Source organism: Indicator indicator, chromosome 23 (assembly GCF_027791375.1).
Source record: "Indicator indicator isolate 239-I01 chromosome 23, UM_Iind_1.1, whole genome shotgun sequence".
NCBI classification, from domain to species: domain Eukaryota; kingdom Metazoa; phylum Chordata; class Aves; order Piciformes; family Indicatoridae; genus Indicator; species Indicator indicator.
The window spans coordinates 10,300,196-10,324,201 of NC_072032.1; the positions used below are offsets into that span (position 1 = coordinate 10,300,196).

General features: G+C 38.3%; 2 protein-coding genes across 2 annotated transcripts; both read left to right on the plus strand.

Annotated features, from left to right (window-relative positions):
- Nucleotides 1–1,592: 1,592 nt before the first annotated feature.
- LYAR (Ly1 antibody reactive) lies at nt 1,593–7,394 on the plus strand. The gene is made up of 8 exons (XM_054391591.1): nt 1,593–1,714; nt 2,589–2,703; nt 3,314–3,421; nt 4,359–4,442; nt 5,197–5,533; nt 5,800–5,904; nt 6,748–6,833; nt 7,137–7,394. The coding sequence occupies exons 1-8, from the start codon at nt 1,593–1,595 to the stop codon at nt 7,269–7,271; spliced, it is 1,092 nt and encodes a 363-aa protein (XP_054247566.1). The 3' UTR covers nt 7,272–7,394.
- A 2,057-nt stretch (nt 7,395–9,451) lies between these two features.
- Nucleotides 9,452–20,547, plus strand: TMEM128 (transmembrane protein 128). The gene is made up of 6 exons (XM_054391431.1): nt 9,452–9,536; nt 15,821–16,153; nt 17,008–17,149; nt 18,240–18,401; nt 19,247–19,355; nt 20,470–20,547. Exons 1-5 carry the CDS (start codon nt 9,452–9,454, stop codon nt 19,344–19,346), a joined length of 822 nt encoding a protein of 273 aa, XP_054247406.1. The 3' UTR covers nt 19,347–19,355; nt 20,470–20,547.
- Nucleotides 20,548–24,006: the final 3,459 nt, after the last annotated feature.

The following is a 24,006-nucleotide window of genomic DNA, read 5'->3' on the forward strand; positions in this document are numbered from 1 at the left end:
TGGGTTTTATTAAATACAATGTAAAAATCACTTAACAAGCTGAAGGGAAGAGTAACATTCCCACACAACACATTTACATTCAAGTTTATACTTTGAAGATGAAACTCCTCCCCTCCACACTTGCAATTTGAAAGGAAAATTACAACTATTACAACAATTAGAGCCTCTATTCTTCTAACTAATGAATGAGGCATTAAAACCACCTTGGTTAACACAAGAAGAACGTAATTGCCCTCATTCTCCTTCCTCATGATCGTTAAAGGCTTTTAATGTATTTAGTAACCCTGTGATTCACTGCCTCCTGTTGTAGTAAGGTGGGCTATCATACTTTTTTCCTGTCTATTCTTACGCCTTTTACGAGGCCTAAAAATAAGAGAAATCACATCTGTTTGCCAGATAATTGCTCTTTGTGTATGTCTCCTAACACAGCATCCTGCCAATACTCTAACAACTTGTGTATTCAGACTCTCAACCATCCGGTGCCCATCTCCCAACATTTATGTTATTTATGCTTCAACTGTCATTTCAAGCTCCCCTCAGCCCGGCCTAGCTAAAGCTCAGGCTCGAGATGTAGCACAGACAAGAGGAATAGGGAAAGGGTTGGTCTCAGAAAAACGGGCACAGAAGAAAGGACAGGCATTGTGCCGTCAGCAGGAAACAAGGCGGCACTGCGGGAAGGCGCGGAGACACCGCAGGCCGGAGAAGAGCGAGCGTTACCAGAGTCCGAGCAGTCGCCGGGAAACGGCGCTGAAGGCAGGCCGAGCGCCATCCGCCGCGGCGGAAGGACACGAGCGCAACGCCCACACAGCCCGCGGCGGAAACGCGGCGCGGCCTTGGCAGAAGCAGGGAGAGCGGACAAGGGGAAGGAGACAACCCAGCTCAACCCAACGCTTACCAGCTCCGGCCACCTCCCAACTCCATCTCCGCGCGGCCACTCGGCCGCTTTCCCAGTCCCACCATCAGCCTCAGCCCGCCACTTCCGCCCCCTCTGCTTCCGCTTCCGCGGTGGGACCGCGCAGGCGCAGAGCGGCAGAGCCGGGGCTGCGGTGGTTGCATGTGCTGCATTGGGCAGCCGTTGGAAGTGGCGGCTGAGGTGCGGGGCGAGAGGGTAGGCAGCGGTAGTGGGGAGCGAGGTCATGCGGCGCAGTAGCAGCTCTGCCGCGGCCGGGGAGCGGGAGAGGCCAGGGGTAGCGACCGACCCGGTTTTCCAGCCCTGTGGCCCCGGCGGAGAGGGGTCTGCTACGTGGATCGCAACGGAAGGGCCGGGAAACGAGGAATGACCGCGAAATCGCCGCCTGCGAAGCGTATCGGCATGGTGTGGCGTTAACGGAGGGATCCTAGTTACATGTTACAGGTTTCCCTTGTGCTCAAAGAATCGGGCGAAATGAGTTTTTCTTTCTGAACTTTTCCACGTGCAACATCTAACTGCTTACAGTTTCTCTTAGTGGACGCACGGTTGCATTTCTTTCTGGCCATTCAAGTGTTTCTTTAAAGCTCTGAAAATAAGACGCCCTCCTTGTATTTCTAGGACTGTGCTGTGGGGAGGAGAAAGATTGTACCCATTTGATAGAAGCTACTGACTACTCACCAACATGGTAGTTTTCACTTGCAACGCGTGTGGAGAATCTGTAAAGAAAGCACAAGTTGAAAAACATGTGAATATCTGCAGAAACTGTCAGTGCCTTTCTTGCATGGATTGTGGGAAGGATTTCTGGTAGGTAAAGGGTGGGACATAGGCTTACTCGCTGTGCAGTGGTTGTCACAAATACAAGATTTTGCTAAGATCTATTAGAATTGATGGTTTCTAAATAATTCATATTTGTAGTTAAGAATTCTACATGTTTTGTTTGGTTGGTTTTTATCGTTTTAAATTTAATCATTCATGTTCAAACTGCACAGACAACCCAACTACACAGTAAACAGTTGCAGTTTCATCTTTTGCAGTTATTAAGGGACAATGCTTTCAAATTCTGATCAACAGATGTTACATTTTCTGCTGCTGCAGTAGCATCAAAAATTCAGAATGTGGTTGTCACTTGAGAAGTGCTGTCTGCTTTCAAAATATAAATACATGAATTCATGTGAGAAAATAAGATTGTCTTCAAGTTATTATATTTCTCAATGCTTCATTGACAATAGATTGAGATCTTCATTCCTTACGTATCAGTCAGAACTGCACTACCACATTAATAGACCCATATTTAGGAACTGAGTTTCTGCAAGCATTTTTCATTTACTTTTCTACCTTTAAAGTATATTGATGCAAGTAATAAGACAGAGGTGTGTTAAGAGCTTTGCATATGTCACATGTACAAATGTGTATGTTATGGAGTCACGAAGGAAAGCAGCAGCATCCTGAAGAATCAGGTCTGATTTTGCCCATCAGAAATTTTCACTGAAGGCTGCAGCATGACAGAAACGTCAGCACCCTTCTAAGCATGTGCTGTAAGCATGTCAAAGTTAACTCACAAGTACTGACAGCGTTACGGTTCAGATGATATTACTTTGGTTTGTTGATTAGATAAGACTTGCATAGTTTGAAGGACTGAAGCACTTAGTGAACTGCAATTAAAAATCTCTGTGTTCAGGGGTGATGATTATAAGGAACATGTGAGGTGTGTAAGTGAAGACCAGAAATATGGTGGAAAAGATTTTGAAGCCAAAACTAACAAAGGAGATGCTAAACAACAGGAGTGGATTCAGGTAAGGTTTTGTATTCTATGCAGATGTGATAAATAACTAGTGGTTTTGGTTGGGTTTTCTTGACTGCTTCTGATTATCATGCTGGCATTTTCATTTCTTGTGCTGGCATCTGTAGCATAGGAATATGCCTGGGCTGTCTTCCAGGGATTAATGGTGGCTGAAGCTGGCACTGGTGCCAAAAGAAATGTGTCAAACTATTGGCCTCAAAGTTAGCCTGATTTTACAGATTTAACTCCAGAAATTTGCAAAAACCAATCAGCTGACAATTGCTTTTCTCAATGCAGGTCTTTTTCATGCTGCAAGAATCCTGCATGTGATATAGTTACTTTAAAATGCTTTTATTACAGGTTGTAACTTGTACATCAGCAAGCATTGGTGAGAAGTCCTGCTTGCCTCTGCTTACTATAGAGGGACACATATTTATAGTGATAACTGATGCATCTTATGATCTGTCATAAAACCCAAGATTAATATTCAATATACAAGGGAAAAACAATTCTGAGCAGGTTACACTGTTCAGGGGGGTTTCTGTCCAATGTGTTTCCAGCCTGCATACCTTGCATGTATCATTTACTCCTTCACTGATTTAATTCTGGTCTTCTTCATTCAGAAAATCCATGAAGTAATGAAGAAGCCAAATATAAACCCTAAAGTGCGGAACATTCTGGAGCAAATGCGTGTCTTTGATAATATTCCAAGAAAAAAAGTAAAATTTCAGGTACATTTTAATAGAGATTTGTAGTAATCCATGCGGTGAGCTTAAAAATATACTTTCTTGGGGAGTTTTAACAAAGGTGGGACAAATTCCTTGCTTGGGCACTGGTAAATTGGTGGTGTAATAGCTGAGTTTCATTTAGGCAATGTTTTTAAGGACTCTTTGTGTGCCATTTTAATTAGGTATTGAGCCAGAGACTCGCCATTCAAGTTGAATTTTCATTTGCAGGCTTGTTATTTTTTTAATACCTTTTTTTTTCTATTTGAAATTTCTATTTAATGTCCAAATTCTTAGTCATTGTTGTAAAAGATTCTTACTTCTGTGGCTCTGTAGTTCAGTATTCTGACAGGATCTCCCACACTACATGCTTCACTAAACATCACATCACAGCTAAAGCAAACTCCAGGTGTTTCATGTGATATCAGTAAATTACTGACAAGCTGGCCTTTTAAAAAATTATTTTATTTTTCCTTTGTTGTGTGCCTCAAGTTGTGAGGCTGAGAGAAGAAATTGATTGCTTCCAAAGCACTCAGAACTTAATAGAGCTGCAGTGAAATTGCTGCTTGGTGAGGTGAAGGTTAGAATACTTTTCTACTTTAACTCATGGGAACAGTCATAAGGATTGGTAGGGCATAAATATAACCAGCTGTATTCAAAAGCATAACCAGCTGTGTTCAAAAGCTTGAAGGTTGTTTTCTCTACCTCTTCTGGTTTACTACTGGTGAAGCAATTGAGATGCCTTATAACAGTATATGGGCATTACATGGAACAATTTAGCATGGAGATTATGAGATTCACAGAAATTGAATGTCTAACCAGATCTTACTCAGAGGAAGTGATTAAATTCTTAATTGAAAACCAAAACCCAGATATACGGTAATCAAGAAAAAAAAAATCAGAGATCCACCTTTTCAGTTATTGTTGGGTTTTGCCTTCACAGAATTGGATGAAGAACAGTTTGAGAATTGCTGACAGCACTTTGCAAGACCAGGTGTGGGATATTTTCTCAGAAGCAAACAGAAATGTAAGTTAAGTTAGAAAAGCAGTCAAAACTGCTGGAAGGAAAACCTTTCAGAGTCTCTTTGTAGAAGTATTGTCTCCCATTGTTAGAATGGATTATATTATAATGTACTATTCCGAGGCTGAGTTGGCAGTTGATGGAACATACTGTTGCTGAAGTAGTTGTGCATACTGAGCAGATTGTGATTAAAAACTTGGAAGCCATTGTGGCACGATAATCAGAAGGTTAATTTAACTTTATTCTGTGCTATTAGTACATAAGGAAAAGGGAAAATGTAGTGGATCCAGTCTTTTACCACACTAAGAAGGAATAAACCATTATATTTTCAGAACTTTATCGGCCTCCAATTTATGTGTATGAGAGCAGCAAATTGACAGCACCTAGTTTGCCTATTAGTGGAGAGAGATGAGATCATCCAGACTCTGGTGCAAATTCCTTCCACTTCTGTGTCCAAATCATGGACTCACAATGACCTATTTCTTCAGTGCCTAATTCTTTGTTATTTCAGTACTAGCTTAGCATGTTTTGGTAGGGGATTGTTTTCACTGTTTGCATCTATTACTGCTACTAGAAAGCTGTTACAGAAGCTTTCTTTGTTGATGTGAACATGCTCTCCCCTCCATAGCTGCTTTTGAGGAGGAGTGCAGGCATAGGTTTGATATGAATCCCTTCTTGAATTCAGGATATTAGTGTTCATGAGTGATGCAGTAGAAAAAAGTTGCAGTTAAAATTGTAATATTTTATCTTTCATCAAAAGATTTCAACTGAAAAAGAGCAAGGCAAGCCACAACAGAAACAAGGAGGGCACTCAGCAGAAACTGAGGAAAAAACAATGGCAGGAGAAAATGGAATTGCAGATGATGAAATTGAAAGGAAAAAGAATAAGAGAGAGCGAAAAGAAGAGAGACAAAAGAACAAAAAGAAGGAGAAAAAAGACCTGAAATTAGAAAACCAGTCAGAAACAAAAAAGAGTAAAAAATCCAAAAAAGGAAAGGAGAGCTTGGAGAATGAATTTGAAATAAATGGAAATGGCCAACAGAGTGACACAGAAGAGGAAACAAATGTAAAGAAACGCAAACATAAGCATGCAGAAGGTATCCATCCTACACCTTCTATTTTGGTTTGTTCTCCAGATGCCTTAAAGCTGAATAATCTGCTGAAGTAGAATTTAAGTGTTAAATTGCGTAAGAAAATCAGATTATTTTTTAACACTGTGGTTACACAGTCCTTTTATAAAATCTGAACCTCCTGGTAAATACAAGGTCATGTTACAAGAGCAGAAACTTGAAGTCACATCAGAACTTTTCTTCTAGTTTTATGATTTTTTTTTTTGTGTGTGTTTATCCGATTGTATCTCTAGAGGAAGCTCATATGCCAACAAAGAGAAAGAAGGCTGAAAACGTTTCAGAAGACGTGGAATTAGAAAACACCAATGGCAATGAAGAAACTGTGGGAACAGAAAAAGGTATTCTTGAAGGATCAGATGAGATAGCTGCAAAACTCTTCTGCAAAAGATTTCAGGGCAGAATATAAACATGGTGCTTTTTTGCCTCAAGCCATGAAATAGATTGAGCTTCAGTAGGCATGTATGTCTATACAGCATACTAATCTTTTCCAGAGCAAGCAGCCTGTGCTACACTCTTGCCATTGAACAACTTCTCTCATTTGTTGCTTCTACTGTACTGACTGGGCAGTGAAGAATTTGGAACCATTGTTTCACCACAGCAGGTCTCTTTCCTGCTGCCATGCACCTTAGCCAACTTAGAAGAAAAAGGGTTCTCTTAAATCTCTTACATCCTCACTTTTGCTTAGTGAATCATAAATTTGACTTCAGCCGTGTTGGGCCTTAGTTTATACTTAAATAAACCTACTCATGCCTGTCACCCAGCACACTGTTACTGCTGGGGAATGTCTGTATTCAAACATACAGCTTATTTGGAAACTACCAATTAATGACCTCTGAAGTGTGTGACACGGCTGTGTGCTCTCAGGGCGAGGAGGCAGGATCTTCCCAACTATTTCTGTATTAAGAGTTGTTGCATAACAGCTGAAGCGCAGAAGTTATGGAAGAGCAATCCTGAGCCTAACTCCAACAGGATGTTGGTTCTTCCTGTCTATCCTAGCATAACAGAAACAGCCTACCTGACCTGCTGTTTAAGATACCTTGGCATTGTAGCGTCAGTAAAATACCAACTGTTGTGGTGGCTGAGCTGGTTCCAAAACAAGGAGATTGAAGGCTGGTTCCCATTGGGGAAGATCTGAAATACCTATTTTTACTAACATTGTTGTACACCTCATTATTTTCTAGGTAAATTCAACTGGAAGGGGACCATCAAAGCTGTTCTGAAACAGGCTCCAGACAATGAAATTTCAATTAAAAAACTAAGAAAAAAGGTACTGCACGACATGGGGAGTTTAATTTCTCTTTGGGAGCTTCTTTCTGTAATGTTTTAAGTTTGTAAAATCCTGCCTCATGTCAGCAAAAAAAGAGTTTGACATTATTTAACAGAATATCAGTTGACAGTAAACTAAAAGACCAGCTCTTCATTGTACTGCAGAGGAAATCCAGTGCTAATTCTACAAAGGAATAATAGCACAATAGCTTCCATGCTGCTTTTCCTGCAGTAACATGAATGTATTATTTCTTAAAGCGGAATCATCTTGACTAACTGAAACCTTTCCTCTGTCTTTGTGCAGGTTATAGCTCAGTACTACGCAGTAGCTGGTGAACATCACAAATCAGAAGAGGACATTCTAGTCATATTTAATAAGAAAGTAAATAACAATCCCAAATTCAAAGTTTTAAAGGACAAAGTTAAACTCTTGAAATAACAGCTTGCATACTTTGCATAATGTTTGCATTTTAATCTTGCAGAGTCCACTTCTTCTCTCAGCTGTGCATATCTGAGCATTGGTTTCAATTTGTGTATGTGAAAGCTGAATTTATCTTCTAGGACTGGATTCCTCTTTTTCTAGATTTATCACAGAACATTTTCAGATGTTGGGTTTTTTTTTTAATTTAATGGAAAATGTATATTTTTGGGTACCATTTTTAAGAGGAAGTGAAAATAATTGATGCTTACTGTATTAAAATTCTTTCAGTAATGGATATAACTTACAGGCATGAATGTTTATCAGGACCTGGGTTATGTGGATTTTGCAGAAACTGTTGTAAGAGCAAATAGATTTTTTTCATATCCAAAAGCCCACCATAAACTCATAGGATCATTTAGGTTGGAAAAGACCCTTCAAGATCATTGAGGCAAACCATAAACCTAGCACTGCCAAGTCTACCACATGGAATAAATGCTTTATTATGATAAAATTCAAAATGGTGTGACTAACATCTTCTTTACCCAGTGCAGCTGTGTTAATTCTGTGTATGTATGTCATTATGACAGACATAATGAAAGCGTCTGTCAAGTTTGTGTGTGGAATACTGCACATTCAGTGAGAATTTAAAGACCAAGTTACCAGTATCTTCATAGCTGCTGAGTGACTTAATTAGTACTGCAACTGACTTCAGTACAAGTGGTCACTAAAAACCGACTGATGCAATAAATTACTTCAAAACACAACCCTAAATATAATAAATATTACCACTTTATGATTGTATATTTGAGGAGGCCATTATACTGAAATCACTGAAACAATTTAGGCAGGCCAAAAAACTTAAATGTATGTACAAGACAGGTGACTGGGGAAGACTACTTGCAGTTTACAGTGTTGTAATCCAACACAAAATAGTTCCAGATAGGGAGTTTCCTACTGTACAAAGTAATTTGTTTAAAACAGTGGTAGAAGGCAGTGAAAATTTCTTGCAGTACAGTTTCAGAAAATTGTAGTGATTTCAAGCAGATATTTTTTAATACAAGTCCATAATGAAAATACCTGAATTTATAGAAATACTGAATATAGTAGAAGTGTAAATACAAAAAAACCCAACCCAAACCAAAAACCTGATACACTGGATCCAGTTTTCCTGAGTACATATTTGTCTCGTTTATTATGAAAGTTACAATAAAAATACTTAATAAATTCAAGATCTCTTTGTTGTTAACTCATGAAAATGGCAATGGAGATAAATAGAAAAAAATTACTTACAGACATGAAGAAACCTTGAGAAATTGTTTGAACACATTTGAAAAGCTTAGAGTTCTTTTTGTTGTTTTTAATTTAGGAAAGAACATATAAAAGAACGAGTTCTTGTCAGTGAAATTGCAATTAATTCAGTGCTGTTCAGACAGTGTATTTATTTTACCATAAAAACTGTTACATTGAAACCCTGAAGAGTTTGATACAGCAATTGTTCAAAGTTTGTCCTTTAGAACTTGCATTACTCGGGTGCTTTTAAAATAAATGCCTATTTTCTTCACATGCTCATGAACTCAGCTGCACCTTTTTTTTCCTTTTTCAAACTGGTAAGGGCAGTTTGGATTTGGTTTGCTATACATTTAAAAATAAATATTCACACTAAATTCTTACTTTGGAGTGTTGCAAGTTATCTTCTGCAGCTCAGGAGAATAATGGTTTCTGCTCATGAAAAGCATTGCACTTTCTTTGGACAGAAACAAGTCTGAAAGAACCTCTGAAATTCTTTTGATGTGTTCTAGCAGAGAACCAGATGCTGGGTTCTGTCATTGCAGAGTTCTGGTGTCTGATGCTCAAGGCGTCAGTGATCACTGAATGAAGCAAAGCAGCAGACTAAATGTTCAGAAACAGCATAAAGTAGTTTAAAGCTGAAAGTAAGGACTATCAAATTAACAGCATGCAGATATGCTGAGCAGGATTTGACCATGGCATTCTTTCCTGCAGTAACTTGTGATTCTTAATCACTTAAATGTCTGACGTCCCCTATGAACTGCCATGGTTGTGCTAGCAGTGTCTACATGGGTAGTAAAAGTGACTTTTGTGTCTTCCCCTCTCTGTGTAAAGGGCAAAGCAGCACTAGCTGCTATTCATTTTTTTTCCTAATGATTTGGCAGACATGGGTCACTTTGGTGCCTCTAATGATGGCCACTAGTGGGAGTCTACTGCAAGTAAGTCCTGTTGTAATTACAGCAGTATTATCTTCTAGTCTGTTAGCAGAAAGAAGGGGTAAGAGGAGCAATGTGCTTCATAGCTATATTTTTCTTTCTGTTTGGTGTATTGGTCTCTGACCATGATAATGTATCTCCATAATAAAATATACTTACTATTAGAATTTTCCTGTCTAAAATAGTTTCTGGGAAGTCTTCGTGGTAGGGTGGGGAAGGAAGTATTGTAAACTAGAAAACTGTTTAAAGCTAGTGGCTTTCCTTACAAGTATAGCATAAGCATTTAAGCAGGGAGTTATCAGTGAAAGAATAAAACTTCAAAGGACAGCTACTTATTTGTTGTGCTCAACCTTCCACTGTACGGGTGCATTGAAGTAGCTCCTTCTTCCTCTCACAGGGAAAACTGATCCTCCCACCTGGTGCAATCCTCTGATTGCATCAGTACAATGCAGTCAGACCCCAACATGAGTAGTGGCTTATAGCTGATGACCACAGGATACAGAGAGCCAGTACATGATTTCATGCGGAAACTTTTAAAGCTGTAACACTCACCCTCATTAAGGAAATAAGATAGAAAATATTAAACTTTTTGTGTGAGATAAGCAAAAAGAAGGCATATTGTTCTATACATTGAGCTGTATTCACAAGGTTACAAGATATCTTAGTCAATATGTTCAACATTTACCTCTTTCTTCTCCCAATTTAGCCTTTAAGAAAAATCAAGAATAAGTCCTCTGAGTTTCTTTCTCTGCTCTGTCAGCCAAGAAAAGCAGCATATTATGTTTCCCATTAGTACTTTTACAGGAAGTGTTATTTTATATTGAATTCTAAATTTCACTTGGACTAGAGGAAGTTTTAGTAGTAACTTTTCATTGTACCTGGTAAGATACAATTCCTTTTGCACTTGTAACCTCCTGCTTTGCTTTGTGGTTGTTGGGATATAATTCCTTTTGCACCTGTATCCTTGTGCTCTTACGCTTTCACAGGGCTTCTGCTGAAAAACCTTCAAGCTTTTTGCTTAGACTGGACATACTTTCTGCAAGACTGCAGATCACAGAACTTAGTCCTTCCTCAAACATTTTTTTCCACTTATCCTTCCTTTTAAAATTTATTCTAGAAGACAGAATGGTCCAGTCTTCAAACAGACACTGTATGTTTTGCCCTTCTCATTAGAACTTTTGTTTAGAAACTGCCCTTGCTATTTAACTCCATATCTGAGATACAGTAGAAGTAAAATAACTGACCATAGTACTTTTATAGTTCCTGAAGTGACTTGAAAATAACAGAAAGAAGTTGTGACTCTGAATGTCTACCCACTAAACTACCATTCTCAAACTTGTAAGTGGAATTAGTACTAAATTAGTGTCAAAATCTTAATTGAGGCATGATTATAGCCAAGTTCAACTCTCATATACTTATTAGAAAAAAAAACCTGCTTTTAAACGTACTGAGATTTTCTTAGCAGGTAACATGAAATTCATCTGAAAGTATTCACGCCACTACACCTCATTTTGGTCACAAACACTGGAAGGTAACACTGGACTATGCATTGCAGATTCTGTTCTTTGCAGTAGCCATGTAATGAACTCTGACAATCCTGCCATTAATGCATAAACATAAAGCATGAAGTGCACTTTTATACATTTGATTCTTTGACCTTCTATTGGCCTTTGACTCTTGATGATCAGGAAGAATTCAAGGAGGAATACATAGCTATTGACACTATGTATCCACACATGACAAAGGCTAATGCTTTTCATGGGTGAGACAGGACCAGAATTTTCTGGTAGAGTTTTCTTTCTTACCATTAAAGCAAATGCTTCACTTAGAAGCCAATACTTTGTTCCAGCATTTCTGCCTTGAACTTCTAAATCAATTGCTAGTATAAAAGCTTTTACTGAATTTACAGACATCTCTTAATGCTTAGAGCTTTTCATTGATTTTTTCCCCCCGTCTATTCATTCTACCATTTAGTCTAAGACATTTTATGGACTGTTTTCTCCTACAATTTCCTTGTCTTACACTATGAAATATGACCTTTCAAAGCTGAGCTTTTTTGGTGAATTTTCAGAACTTAAGTAGTTTCAGAGGTTAGCCTTGGGTAAGTTTTCTATGAGAAGAAAAAAATAGGAACTCAGTCTATGATCTTAAAGAACTGTCCACATTAAGCAGATCAGTCAAAACAGTAACAGGAAGTTGTACAAGTATTTTCCAGGTAAAACTTCAAATTGAGATACTGTTGAATTCTGTATTTACATCAACAAACATTTTTCTCCCTTTCTCTCTCTGAGAGTACTGCTGTCTGTTAATATGCTATCAAAGCCTAAAAAAGAAAAGCCAATCTCTAGAAATACAGAAATAAAGCATCGTGCCTGAAGAGAGCAGTACTTGTGTAAAGCAAACACGCAATGAATAATAATCTTGAATCCTCATTCCCACAATTGATAAGCCTTTCCTGGGTAAATTAGTTCTGTGATCATTATTTTTTTTAGAAAATAAATCTTTAGGATGTTTCTAAATGCTCTAAGTATGAAATTCTTGTCCATATTACTACAGATGCATGGTTACACAGATTTTTTTTCCTCAGTGAGGAAATCAGTTAAGAGTAATTCCCAAGCGTTCCCTTTCCCACCCTCCCACATGTGGCCATTTGTTTTTGCCTCTATACCAGCCCCTGCATTTTTGCAGGCTTTTAAAACCAGATCAAATGCTTAAACTGAGCAGTATTATATACACCACTATTGGGGACTGAGTAATCAAGAACAATTATAGCTGGAGTATTGCTGCCAAATGCTTTGTATCATTAAACTGTAGTCTTAGGGAAACATTTTGAGAGCCATTGTATGCCCTAAGAAAGCACGCATAGTTGAGTGAAACTAAACTCAATAAATTATTTAGGAGAGAGTGCAGGAAGATCTACACAGCAAACTTCAGAAGAATAGTTTATCCAGATTTATTTCATGGGTTTCGTTTACATGTTTTAGATTCAAGGTTTTATATTCTTAATGCTGATCATAGCAAAAGGCAACATTTAAACACTGAAGCTACTGAGTCTTTTAAAAGAGGACAGCTGACAGTGGTGAAATGGTCTTCCATGAAATAGGTACTTTGGATTAATGTTCTGGACAGCTACTTTTTTGTAATTTGCAGACAACTTTAAAGGTGAAGAATAACACACCCAGATAAATCAGATGACATTATGTGGAGTGTTCTTCTGTTTTCTTAGAAGTCCTCTTCAGCTTTTTAACTGTTTTTAATTTTTTCTGTTTTATTTCATGAAGTCCAAATGTTTGTATGCTTATTTATAGTGCACTCTTGGTATCAAGCACACTAATACATGTATTGTTTCCTTCCTAAAGGGTCAATTCAGGGCTGCACTGTAATTTAATACTCACATGAGAATTCAGCTTGAGTTCAATAGTTTGTTTATGTACCACATTCAGAGTCAATTGAATTTTAACCTTTAGTTGTATTTCTGATCTGCATTAAGTTACTCACATCAAGTGCTTTTGAGTCCTTTGCCTTTTTTTTCATTGTATGAATTTAAAATAATCAAAACAATTCCAGATGAAAGCAAGAGAATTGTAGTACTGTTTGAAAGCTTTTTTTCTTAACTAGATGAGTTAGACAATGTATTTACTTTTTTGCTCATTGCCAAGAATGGATAATGCAGTCCTTTACTCCAAAAATAACATTCAAAAAGGATTAATTAAGAATCTCTACCCATCTAATCCTTTTACTTCTGATAGTGAAAAATAAGCAGATTACCACTCACTTCACTATTACTTAGTCATGAATAGAAAGCAGAGTGTATATTGCACAGTCATTCCTTTAAATGGAAAATATATATACACTAGCTAACTTCCTTCAGCTAAAAATGAACATGTGGTGAGATAAACCAGCCCCAGTGAGAAATTAGGAAAATTCCAAGTATATCTTTTGTGAACAGGTAATATTTGGGCCAATTTAGCTGTTGACTTCTCTGATGGGGAAAGTTACAAACATTTGCTAGAATAGCAGAACACTAAGTTGACCTTCTAAAAGTGATGATTCAACTTGGAATTTTAATTTTAAAATTCATATGTACTCAGTCAAGGCACATAAAAAGCTACCACATGTGTATGTCATCCAGAGTTACCTGTAAATCAGCTTAAAACAACCAATCACTAAATAGCAAATATTCCGCAAGCAACAAGAAAATTAATTTCAATATATTCAACTAGACTGTAAAACTCAGCTTTTACTTATAACTGTGTAACCTGGATATTTAAAAATATTCAGCTAGCTGACAAAGCATTCTATTTAAAAGAAATGAATGCAAAGGTGCTGAAATCAGTTTCTGAAAAAGTGGGAAGAATCCATGTTATGTGACAGACCAGGAATACAGTAAAGAAAAAAAAACGCCTCAAACTCTACTCTTTGTGCCTTTTCTTCACAGAATCTTCAAATTCACCAATTCCTCTCACAGACTATTAACTAAAGATATCAAATTAAGCTCTATATTTTAAAATACCTGCTAACATTTCTGTAGGGATTCTTAAACTTTTATTTGCGAGAATTATTTATCTGCAACAGGCCTCTTGTTTAGATGCATTGTTCATGATGTGGTTCATTTTGCAACAGTCTCAGTTCAGCTCCTGATTGTTATCTACCCTCTAACAGATTAATAATTTCTGAATCAGAGAAGCTCTGTGAAAAGATCACAGAAAACATCTCAGCTCTACAAACAGTGAACATGATCGGTCTCAGTTAAGGTCAACAGTGAGTCAGGGAAGGGAAGCTCTTATTTCAGCTCTTTGCACAATACCTACTCTGTACATAAACAAGAGTCTTCAGTTTAACAACACTGACAGATCTTAACCTTTCCAAGCATACATATTTATTTATTTGCTACATTTAAATCAAAGATATTTCCTATGAATAGCTTTTGCAAAGAAAGTATGAGATTTCCTTTGTTTATTTGAATCACTATCACGAAAGTGAAGGCTGAGGTAATCATTTCACTCAAAGCAAAATACAACAAAGAAACCTCTCTTACATTGCTAAGAAAGCAGAGCTCAGAGGCTCCCACAAGCTGTTAATTTCAAAATATTCAACCCAACTAAATAAAAAATAATCACTGTAGTTACTAAGGACTATGACGTGGTTGACCCTTACAAGAGACACCTTCTGGGAAAACAGTTTCTATGCACTACAACATGGCTCATATAAAATTCAGATGTAAATGAAAGCCTGCCTTTCTGCAGAGAAAACAAAATAATATTCCATTCTTGTATATTTTAGGATGAATTTACTCAAAACTCAACACACAGTAATAAAGAATAACCAGAACTTTTGCTTCCCTTGTCCCTACAATCTCACTTATCTGTAAGACAGGCAACAGAATATTTAGGAAAACACTAATTTCTTTTTTCCTATTAAATTACTATTAACAGCCCCTTTGCTGAAAAGATAACATCCCCAGGTAGATTATACAGCACAGGGTACCTACATATTGGGTTATATGACAAACGTTACTTTTCTTCTAACTGTAGAATGCGCTGAGGAAGTCAAATTCACCATTACTTCAACATGCCCAGTTCAAATCAAACATAAGTTGTGATAATTAAGTTCGAAAAAAATTAGTCCTATGTATTTTTACAGAGTTTCACTAGTAAGTGATGTAAGTCTACTAAGTGAAACCTGCTCTAACACCATATGAATTAGCTTATATATGCACAACATCTATTATTTTATTAATACTAATCCCATTTTTTCCCACTCATTACAAAGAGCATTGGATAAGGTTATCAAACAGATCTAGAACTACTTACAACCAGTGCAGGTCAGAGAGAATCTAACTTGTGCAAAATTAGCTTCTCCAGTAAAGTAGAATGCACCTCAAAATAGTGTTGATATATTCCTGGGGCATCACTTGCCACAGCTGAGCTCTGGAGGAGCGCAGCGGCCTCCATCTTGTTCCCGCCCTGGCACTATGCAACCTTTTATCCAGGTCGTCCTGCAAATTCGGTTGAGTGTTCAGTATTGTAGGATTCCTCTAGTTCTTGGAAACTCTAGGAGCTTTGTATTTGAGTCCTGTTCTGACTAAACCACTGCTGTGTGTCACGAAAAATGGGGATTTTTCCCAACATCTGTTCTCAGGAATATCTGGTCTGCCGAACACGACATGCAAAGTATTTATACGCCATCAATTCTCCCCTTTTTCTTAGCTATTTGGGCAGAACACACCTCACTGCTGCGCTTGGATTCACGTCACCCTGATCACAGTTTTCAGTGGAGATTTGTGCGATTCTGGTGATTTAAAATCTCTTACTTGGACACTAACGTCCTGATCACTTGCTACAGCCGTGCACAACCACAACTGTGCTCCCGGTCACCGCCGCGGGGACCAGGTCTGCTTTCCCAAGCGCCACGAGCACCAGCAGCCGCCACGAAGGCTACTGAAGCCAGTTCCGGTTGCGCCGCCGCCTTCCCACGCCCAGCGCCCGTCTCCCTTCACGCCCAGCGGCCGCCGCGCTTCCCGCCACGCCCTGGCGTCACTGCCGGAGCGGCCCAAGATGGCGGCCGGCGTCTCCGGCGGGGATCCTCTGCCGAGGCACAGGCGCCCGTTGCGGCGAGGCGCAGAGTGCCGCGATCCGCTGCTGCCGCAGCCGCCCCTCGAGGGCGGTGGGACGGCCGGTGGGTGGTGCCGGGGACGCGAGCCTGGGGCACTGAGACGCTGCGGGGTGGGGAGCGAAGCCAGGTGGTGTGACAGGAGTACCCGGGCGGGGGGCGGTGACAGGCAGCGCCAGCCGGGGAAAAAGGATGGGCCCTGCTCACTGCGGGAATGTGGGCTCTCCGGTAAACGGGCGCGTTGCCCAGCCGGTGGGATACTGCCTACTGACAGCCCGCAACGTATTCCCTCGGGTGGCCGTGACAGCGAGTTGGATGTGAAAAGGGAGACCTGAGCTGTGTGACAGACTTGAAACCGCGGATTTCTTAATGGGCACGAAGTACTTAACTGCTCCAGGCCCATACTTTTCTGTGTAATTTCAGTGGTTTTACCTGCTGAAGGTATGTGGCATGAATCACGTTACCTCCTGAAAAAAGCTGACAATCACTTCTGGTAACTGCAGTAGAGTACAAGAAAATTATTTATACCTAAAATGAGTTTGCAAGTAGAAAAGAACACAAATGAACAAGTAATTTGAAATACCAACCTGACTTTCTGTATGCTAGATCGATAATGCTTTAGTAACACCTGGAGATTTTTAATTAGTTAACTATTAAAAATCTAGTCGGCTGTTAATTTCCTAAAAGTGTACCCAGACACAGTATGTGCTGATAGTGCTTTTTTTTTTTTTAACTAAAGGTACCTTGCTTAGTCTGTTCTATTGCAGGAAGTGTGCAGAGCTTTTTAGAATACTTCGTCTGTAATACAGAGTGTTATACTGAGTATAAGAATCTCCAAAGAGAAATGAATTTAAGGGATGAAGTATCTTGTTCTATAATCATGCTCCATATAACGGCTGACTTTATGTTCTTTTTTACAGAAGAGTCTGCAGCTGTAGAAAACAGGAATAAGCCTCTTAACAGACTAAATATTCACTCTGCATTCTGGATTTTGGCATCAATTGCTGTGACATACTACTTTGATTTTTTTAACACTGTTAAAGAAACTATTGAGGCAGATAGGTAAGATATATTTTCTTCGGAAGGAAGTTGTATATTCATCTTACATATTCAGTTTGTTACATCTGAATACTGCGTTTTAAATCTTGGATAAACATGATCTACAGTAGGAATAGAGCTGGGAATGTTCAGCCTGGAGAAGGTTCAGAGGGTTCATATCAGTACCTAAAAGGAGGAGCAAAGAAGGTAGATCCAGGCACTTTTCAGTGGTGCCCAGTGACAGGACCAGAGGCAACAGGCAAAACCTGAAATACAGCAGGTTCCCTCTGGACATCAAGAAATACTTTTTCACTGTGAGACTGACTGAACACTCAGAGGGGATGCCCAGAGGGATCATAGAGTCTCCATTCAGGGGCATACTGAAAAGCCATCTGAACGCAGTCCTGGCCAGCCAGCTCTAGGTGACCCTGCTTGAGCATGAAGGTTGGAGGAGATGCCCATCTAAGTTGTTACTTTTAAACTAATTTTTAAGTAAACAAAATGCTTGAAATTCTGCTTTCTCACCTTACTCTTGAAGCATATCCACAGAAAGGCTAAAAAGTGTTTTGTTCTATATCATTTATGCTGTGTCTTTTCTGATTCTGAGTTTGAAAGCCTGGGTCTCTCTATGGTTTTCTTCAGCTGCTATTAAGAAAACTCATGCTGCTTGTCTGTTAAATTTGAGAGTTCATAAACTTGAACTCTTGCTAAAGCTTTCTGCAACACTTCTGTTGCATTTCTATCAGTAGTCTATAGTGAGAAGCACATTTGCAATGGAGCCTATTTTATTTCATGATTGACAGAGTATTTTTGGTGTGGAATTATAGTAGATCACTGACAAGATCAATTGCACTGCATTTCCAAACTATCTGAGGGAAAAATAAATGACAGGAATGTTGCATTGAAAAGTTTAAACTCAACTTATTAGGTACATTGGACAGCTTTAGAAGGGCAAAAAGCATTTTGCAAAATGCTTAAAAAACCCACTACAGGAACTCTAGGCCAAGCTGCATCATGAACAGATATTTTTTTTGTTTCTAGTCTAGAATGAAGATTAATATATGAGCTGCATTATGACTGTGCTTACATACTTTAACATGCTTTCCCCCCACAGCTGGTGGTTTGCCTCTGGCAGTTGTTTGCTGGCTGCATGTTTATCTGTTGCCTTGTACTGCATAATGTATCTTGAGTGGTATCATGGAATTGAGGACTACGACACAAAGTACCCAGCACTGATACCAATCACTACAGCTACCTTTATTGCAGCAGCAGTTTGGTAAGTGCAAACGCTGTGTACAAATTCTGCTAAACCTGTGCAAGTCCAACTCTGTTAATGGGCTCTTTTTCTGAGAACTGTAACTTCTCCAATTCTGCTGAGTGTATTGGTGGCAATACCAGTTCTATGTAGCATCATTTCTTCCACTTTGAACATTCATCCACAAGGCAAGAGTTACTGCCAAAACTGTATGTTAAGTGTACTTGTAGATCTGCCAGATCATTTCTGTCTTGAAATTTCATGGGAAAACTGAAGTCCGGAGCTTTGTCAGTGTAAATTGCTCACCTCTTGACAACTGTTTGTAAGATTTACAAATTATGACAAAAATTTTCTCTCTATAAGAGAAAAAATTATGCCTGATCAATTTCTAATGCAAAGTTCTTAGTTATCAGACAAACTATAAACAGCAAACATACAGAAACTTATACTTCTGACTATAATTGTTTTGGTCTGAAAAGACCTTTGAGAGCAAGTCCAACTGTTAACCTAACACCACCATGGCTATTAAAACATGTCCCAGAGTGCCTGAGCTTTAAAGAGCTTATATCTTGCCAGAGAATTGCACTTTGAGTGCAATTGAGTTCTAGGATGAGTTGTCACTAAATAAACAAACAGTGAACTAAACTAATTAAACAGTAAAATACACTAAAATACCAATGTATTAAGTAGGTGCTGGGCTCTTCTTGTTTTGTTTTTATAAAGAAACAGGTATTTTTCCAGGTTGAGTAATGTAAATTCAGTTTCCTCCTGTGCCATATTTTCTTTGTTTGGCTGTAATTTCCATAGTATGACAATTTAACTTAGCAAATTTAAACTTACCAAAACCTTCCTGTTTCTATTCCCAGTTTCAACGTTGCCTTGTGGCCTGTCTGGTCATTTATGACACCTATGTTGCTCTTCATTCAGTTTATGGGTGTTGTGATGTTTGTGTCACTCCTGGGATAAGTCATTCAGGTAAATAATGGAATTGTTTAAGCACATAAAATATTTATCTTGTTGCATGAACTGCTTTGTTAGACGTTTAAGGATTGTAAGATCATTTAAGGGTACCTTCTGTGTGTTTTCTGTGCACTTCTAGAATACTGACATTTTGTGGCCTATAGAGTAATTGGAGGAGTACTACTAGGAGAACCCTCAGGGGAACAGTACCTTTTTTCTCTTCTAAGTTCTAGTCTTTGTTCTTCCTAAAAAGAACAACCTTTCAAAGGCCAAACCAGGTATTTTGTTGACTTGAAAAATAAATTCTAAATAACTGCTGCATTGAAAAGGGGTTCTCACATCTTTTGTTAGAGTATACTATTCAAATTAATCCTGTGAAACTGAAAAAGCTTGAGGAAGACATCAAAGACGCCTCAGTAAATAGAGTGAGGGATATGCCCTGTATCACAGGTGTCTATGTCATCCACTGAAGTGACTCCTCCAGCAGGTCTTGTTTGCTGTACTTCTCATGTGTGGAAGCCTGTGTGGTTTTGCTTGCCATCACAAATCCCTTCCAGTGAGAAGATCCTCCAGCATTTTTATGAGTGCAGTAAGAAGAAGGAGACAGTGCTCAATTCTGAGTGCAGACTCATGTAGTGCCAGAGTTGTAGGCAAAACATATTTACTGTCTGGGACAGTGAAGTACAGCTTTTGTTTGCAAAAACAAACTGAAACTAGCATTACATTTCCCCCTCTGTTTTCTAGATACCAAGAAACCTAATTTTTTTTTTAAGGAGGTAATTAACTTAAGTCATACTCTACAACACCTATAGACTTCTGAAAAACGCATTACTTAAATCAGATTTTTTTCACTGTATCCTGGGATACATTTGTTTGCATTAAGACTACTCGATGCAAACTGCATCAAGTTTGTTTGTTCTGTCTAGTTTTCTATATGAACAGCCAACTAAATTCTGCTAGACAATTTATTAATTCTGTATTAGGCAAAATAATTACTGCCTTAATGATTAGAGCCAAATTATTACTTGGTGATTCAAACCAGTATCTGATTAACACAAGTCACATCTTGAACATCTATACAGCTTTACAGCATTTTGTTAAGTTGGATTTGATTTTTCTTTTCTTTCAGCTTCATGTGAAGGATTCAAGTAACTGTTATCCTGCAAAGTGGATGTCACACTTGCTACATTCCAGTACTTTTGTTATTTCTAATATTGCTTGTTTACTCTGATACCATAATGCTTAGACTACTTGATTTGTAAGTCAAATGGACATACCTCTAGGTCAGACAGTGGCTGGGAAAAAAACAAACTGATTAGTGAACAATTGAAAGATAGATATGTTTTACCTCTCTCAGAAACATAAAGCATTTCATCACTGCTTTGTAAAGCTATTACTCATATTTCAGTATTAAGCAGATGGGTAGTAAGTCTGTTATATAGTCCAAAATCCTATTTGAGGTCTCCAGAGGTCACCTGGTCCACCTTCCTGCTTGAAGCAGGTTGTTTAGTTTGCAAGTAATTGATACTTAATTCACGTGTTGTGCATTTTTAATGCTATATTATTTCCATTTGAATCAAAATCTAAATTGTCGTTATTTGGAATCTCATAGATGACACAGGAGACCTTTCTTGATCTATCAAATTTCTAATGTAATGTGTGTGTGTTAACCAGTAGGAAATATTTTGTTATCTAGTCACTTGACTTTACATATGCTAGTGTCTGAAAAAAGTTACGGATTGGGGTAAGGACCTCGAAAGCTGGCTGACGTTTATGTCATTGATAATTTGGCAATGCCATCAGTGAAATAGATTCTGCTTGTGTTGATATTGTTTGTCCACAGCCAGAGATCAAGTTATGAGTAACCAGCAATATAATGAATAATATTAACACTAAAAAAGAAATTAAAAGCACAAAGTAAAATCTTTTGATGTATGCACTATTTTTCAGTATTTGGAATGTTTTTCTTCTGTAGATTAAATTTCCATTCTTAGCAGTGCCTGTTCATAAAGTTGCCACTTTTCTTCCTCAGCAATAAAGAGGCTAATTCTAACCAAAATGCTATGAGTCACACAGAGGTGGGGAGATAAAATCACATTTTCTGTCTGTTCACCTTGGCTAAGCTACTAAAGTATCTGGAAACCTGGGCACTGTCTAGTTGCTAGACCATTTTGTATAGATCCTGATGTTTAAACACTTGCACGCTTAGACCTTTTGGAAGATAGCAGAATGTAGAAGCTGGGTGTTGAAACTTGGTAAAAAATACTTCTTACGACTGTTGCTTGGAGTCTGGACTGTTGGAGGAGACTGTTCTTCATTCTGATGCTCACATCCACACCATTGCTGAATGCACAATACATGAAAAGTTCAGTAATGAAAAAGACAGACACTGTATTCAGCTGCTTCTATTTCATTAAGGAAAAGGTTACTGTCACTGTATGATACCAAGGATCAAACCAAAATAAAAGCATTTAGGACTACTATTAAGTAGCTCGTAGAGTGAGTTAACAGCTTGATTTGTTTAAATGTAATATTTTACAAAACCAGTTGTACTTCACGTTTTCAAAGGGCAATTTGCTTATCTTCCAGTCTTCCTCTTTTAACAAATGGTAACAATTTTATATCTGCATACACTGGTACATTTGAGTAACTATATTACAATATATAAAATGCAGTGCTGCTCAGGGATGGTCATTACCACTGTATTTTTATTTGTCAACTACATAAATACTCGATGTTTTAAGTTGCCTTGTACTTCTGAATTAATTACTATTTGCTGTGTGTTTTGTTCAGATTTATTCTTCTGGACATCTTAATAAACTTTGTATAAAAGTGATCAATTATTGTTCAGTACCTTGTGATGGTTTGTGTAACTTTGATTTCACTGTTCATGTAGATGTTAAATACTGTACTTTAACTTGGAGTATGGTTGTCTTTCATGACCACTCAGCTAGGTTTACTGAAGTTGTAATACCATTCTGTTCACTTTTGGAGAGCTGTTTGCCCTCTGACTATTCTGATGTCTTCTCCTGAAAATCTCAGGTAGATGGACTCTTTGTACAGAAGTCCTGAAGTTTTAGAGTAACAGTTATGAGCATCCAGTGCAATGCTCACTCACTTATGTGCTCAAAGGAAAATAGTGGCAAGTCTGCTATGGATTTAAAACAATATTTGCTGTAATTTGCTACCTGATGAAACAATGCTGGCAATTATAATTCTGTGAACTCTTTGGTTATTTTCCTTACCACCATAAAGAACTTGGGGCAAGAGACTATAAAGAAGTATCTTAATAGTTTCCTGAAAGCATTTATTAGGTGGTCAAAATCCCCACCTCTACCAAAGCTTGAATGTATTAGCTGGCTACCACCATAGGTATTTTCTGTATCCAGTTAACGTTAATTTCGTGTGAGGATGAGAATGAACATTTCTTCACAGGTGTCAAGGGATGCTCTAGAATAGTCTTGAAATAAAATAGTCCACACAGTGAAGATCCTTTATTACAGTTACCCATAGAAGGGCTGTAAAATGAACGCATCTTCTTTATCTGATGTTATGTAAGCTTTAAAGGATAAAAGTAGGACTTGGCATTTCCATAAGCTTCTGATAATGATTGATGTAGCTTTGAGCTACAGGTGGTTGAAGCCTGTTTGACTAGTTAGGCTTTTTATTTGTACTGTTATTAGGGTCAGACAGAAACACAGGGCTAGCTTTTAGTTAAGTGAGCTACTACTTACGCTTCCCTAATAGGTGTCTATCCAGAATTCACTCATTCCACCCTTCTGCCATTTTCTTTTCCTTCCCTGCTCTTTAAGAGGAAAGCAAACCTCAGATATTTACATTTAAGATCAGTAATGTCTTTTGTTATTTAAGAAAAAAAGCTTTAATTCCTGGCTTTGGAAAAGTTTAAAATCTAAATTTTGCCAGTGGAAGTAGTGTTAAATAAATCCTGTCTTTCTTTTAGATAATTTTTTGCTTGTCATTGAATCAGTGCCTTCATTTCATGTGAGGTAGGTCACTCCGTAAAAAACAATGCTTTGGAAATTTGATATGCTACCAGCAGCCACAGGGTAAAATGTGGGACGTGCCTGGCTGGAACAGGGACTAGTGCCTCATGGCATTTGGCCTCCAAGCTATGGCTAGGTACCTGAATACCTAGAATCAGGAGAATTGACATTATATGTAAACAAAATACCATAAAAAATATTTAGTGTTTTAAACAGGGCTAAACTCCTCTCCACCCTTTTATAGGCAACCAACTAGTGCTCCAAATCTTGAGGTTTGCATACCTGGTTATCTTATGTCCATAGTTCACAGTTACAACTAAACAATTTAAATAAAAAGGGTCAAAATATGGATAAAGATTGGGAAGATGAGTCAGTAAGAATTGGACTTAAACCCTTTGCTTCTTCTAGATCAGTTTGCTACTCCAGCTAGCAGTCACTGTAATACTATTGTCGGAATGGACTCGGGAAGATAAGAAGGTAAACTGCTGCTTTTGAAAGGTCTAGAAAAGTCCTGATAAACATGGTTATTTACTACGAACGGAAGTGCCAATTGCAAAAAACGGTGGACTGTGGAGCCCAGAGCACGCAAGGGTGGTGAGTGATCGCATTGCCACCCCTATTGCTGGCTGTAGGCTCCATCGCCCATCCTTGCTCTCTGAACA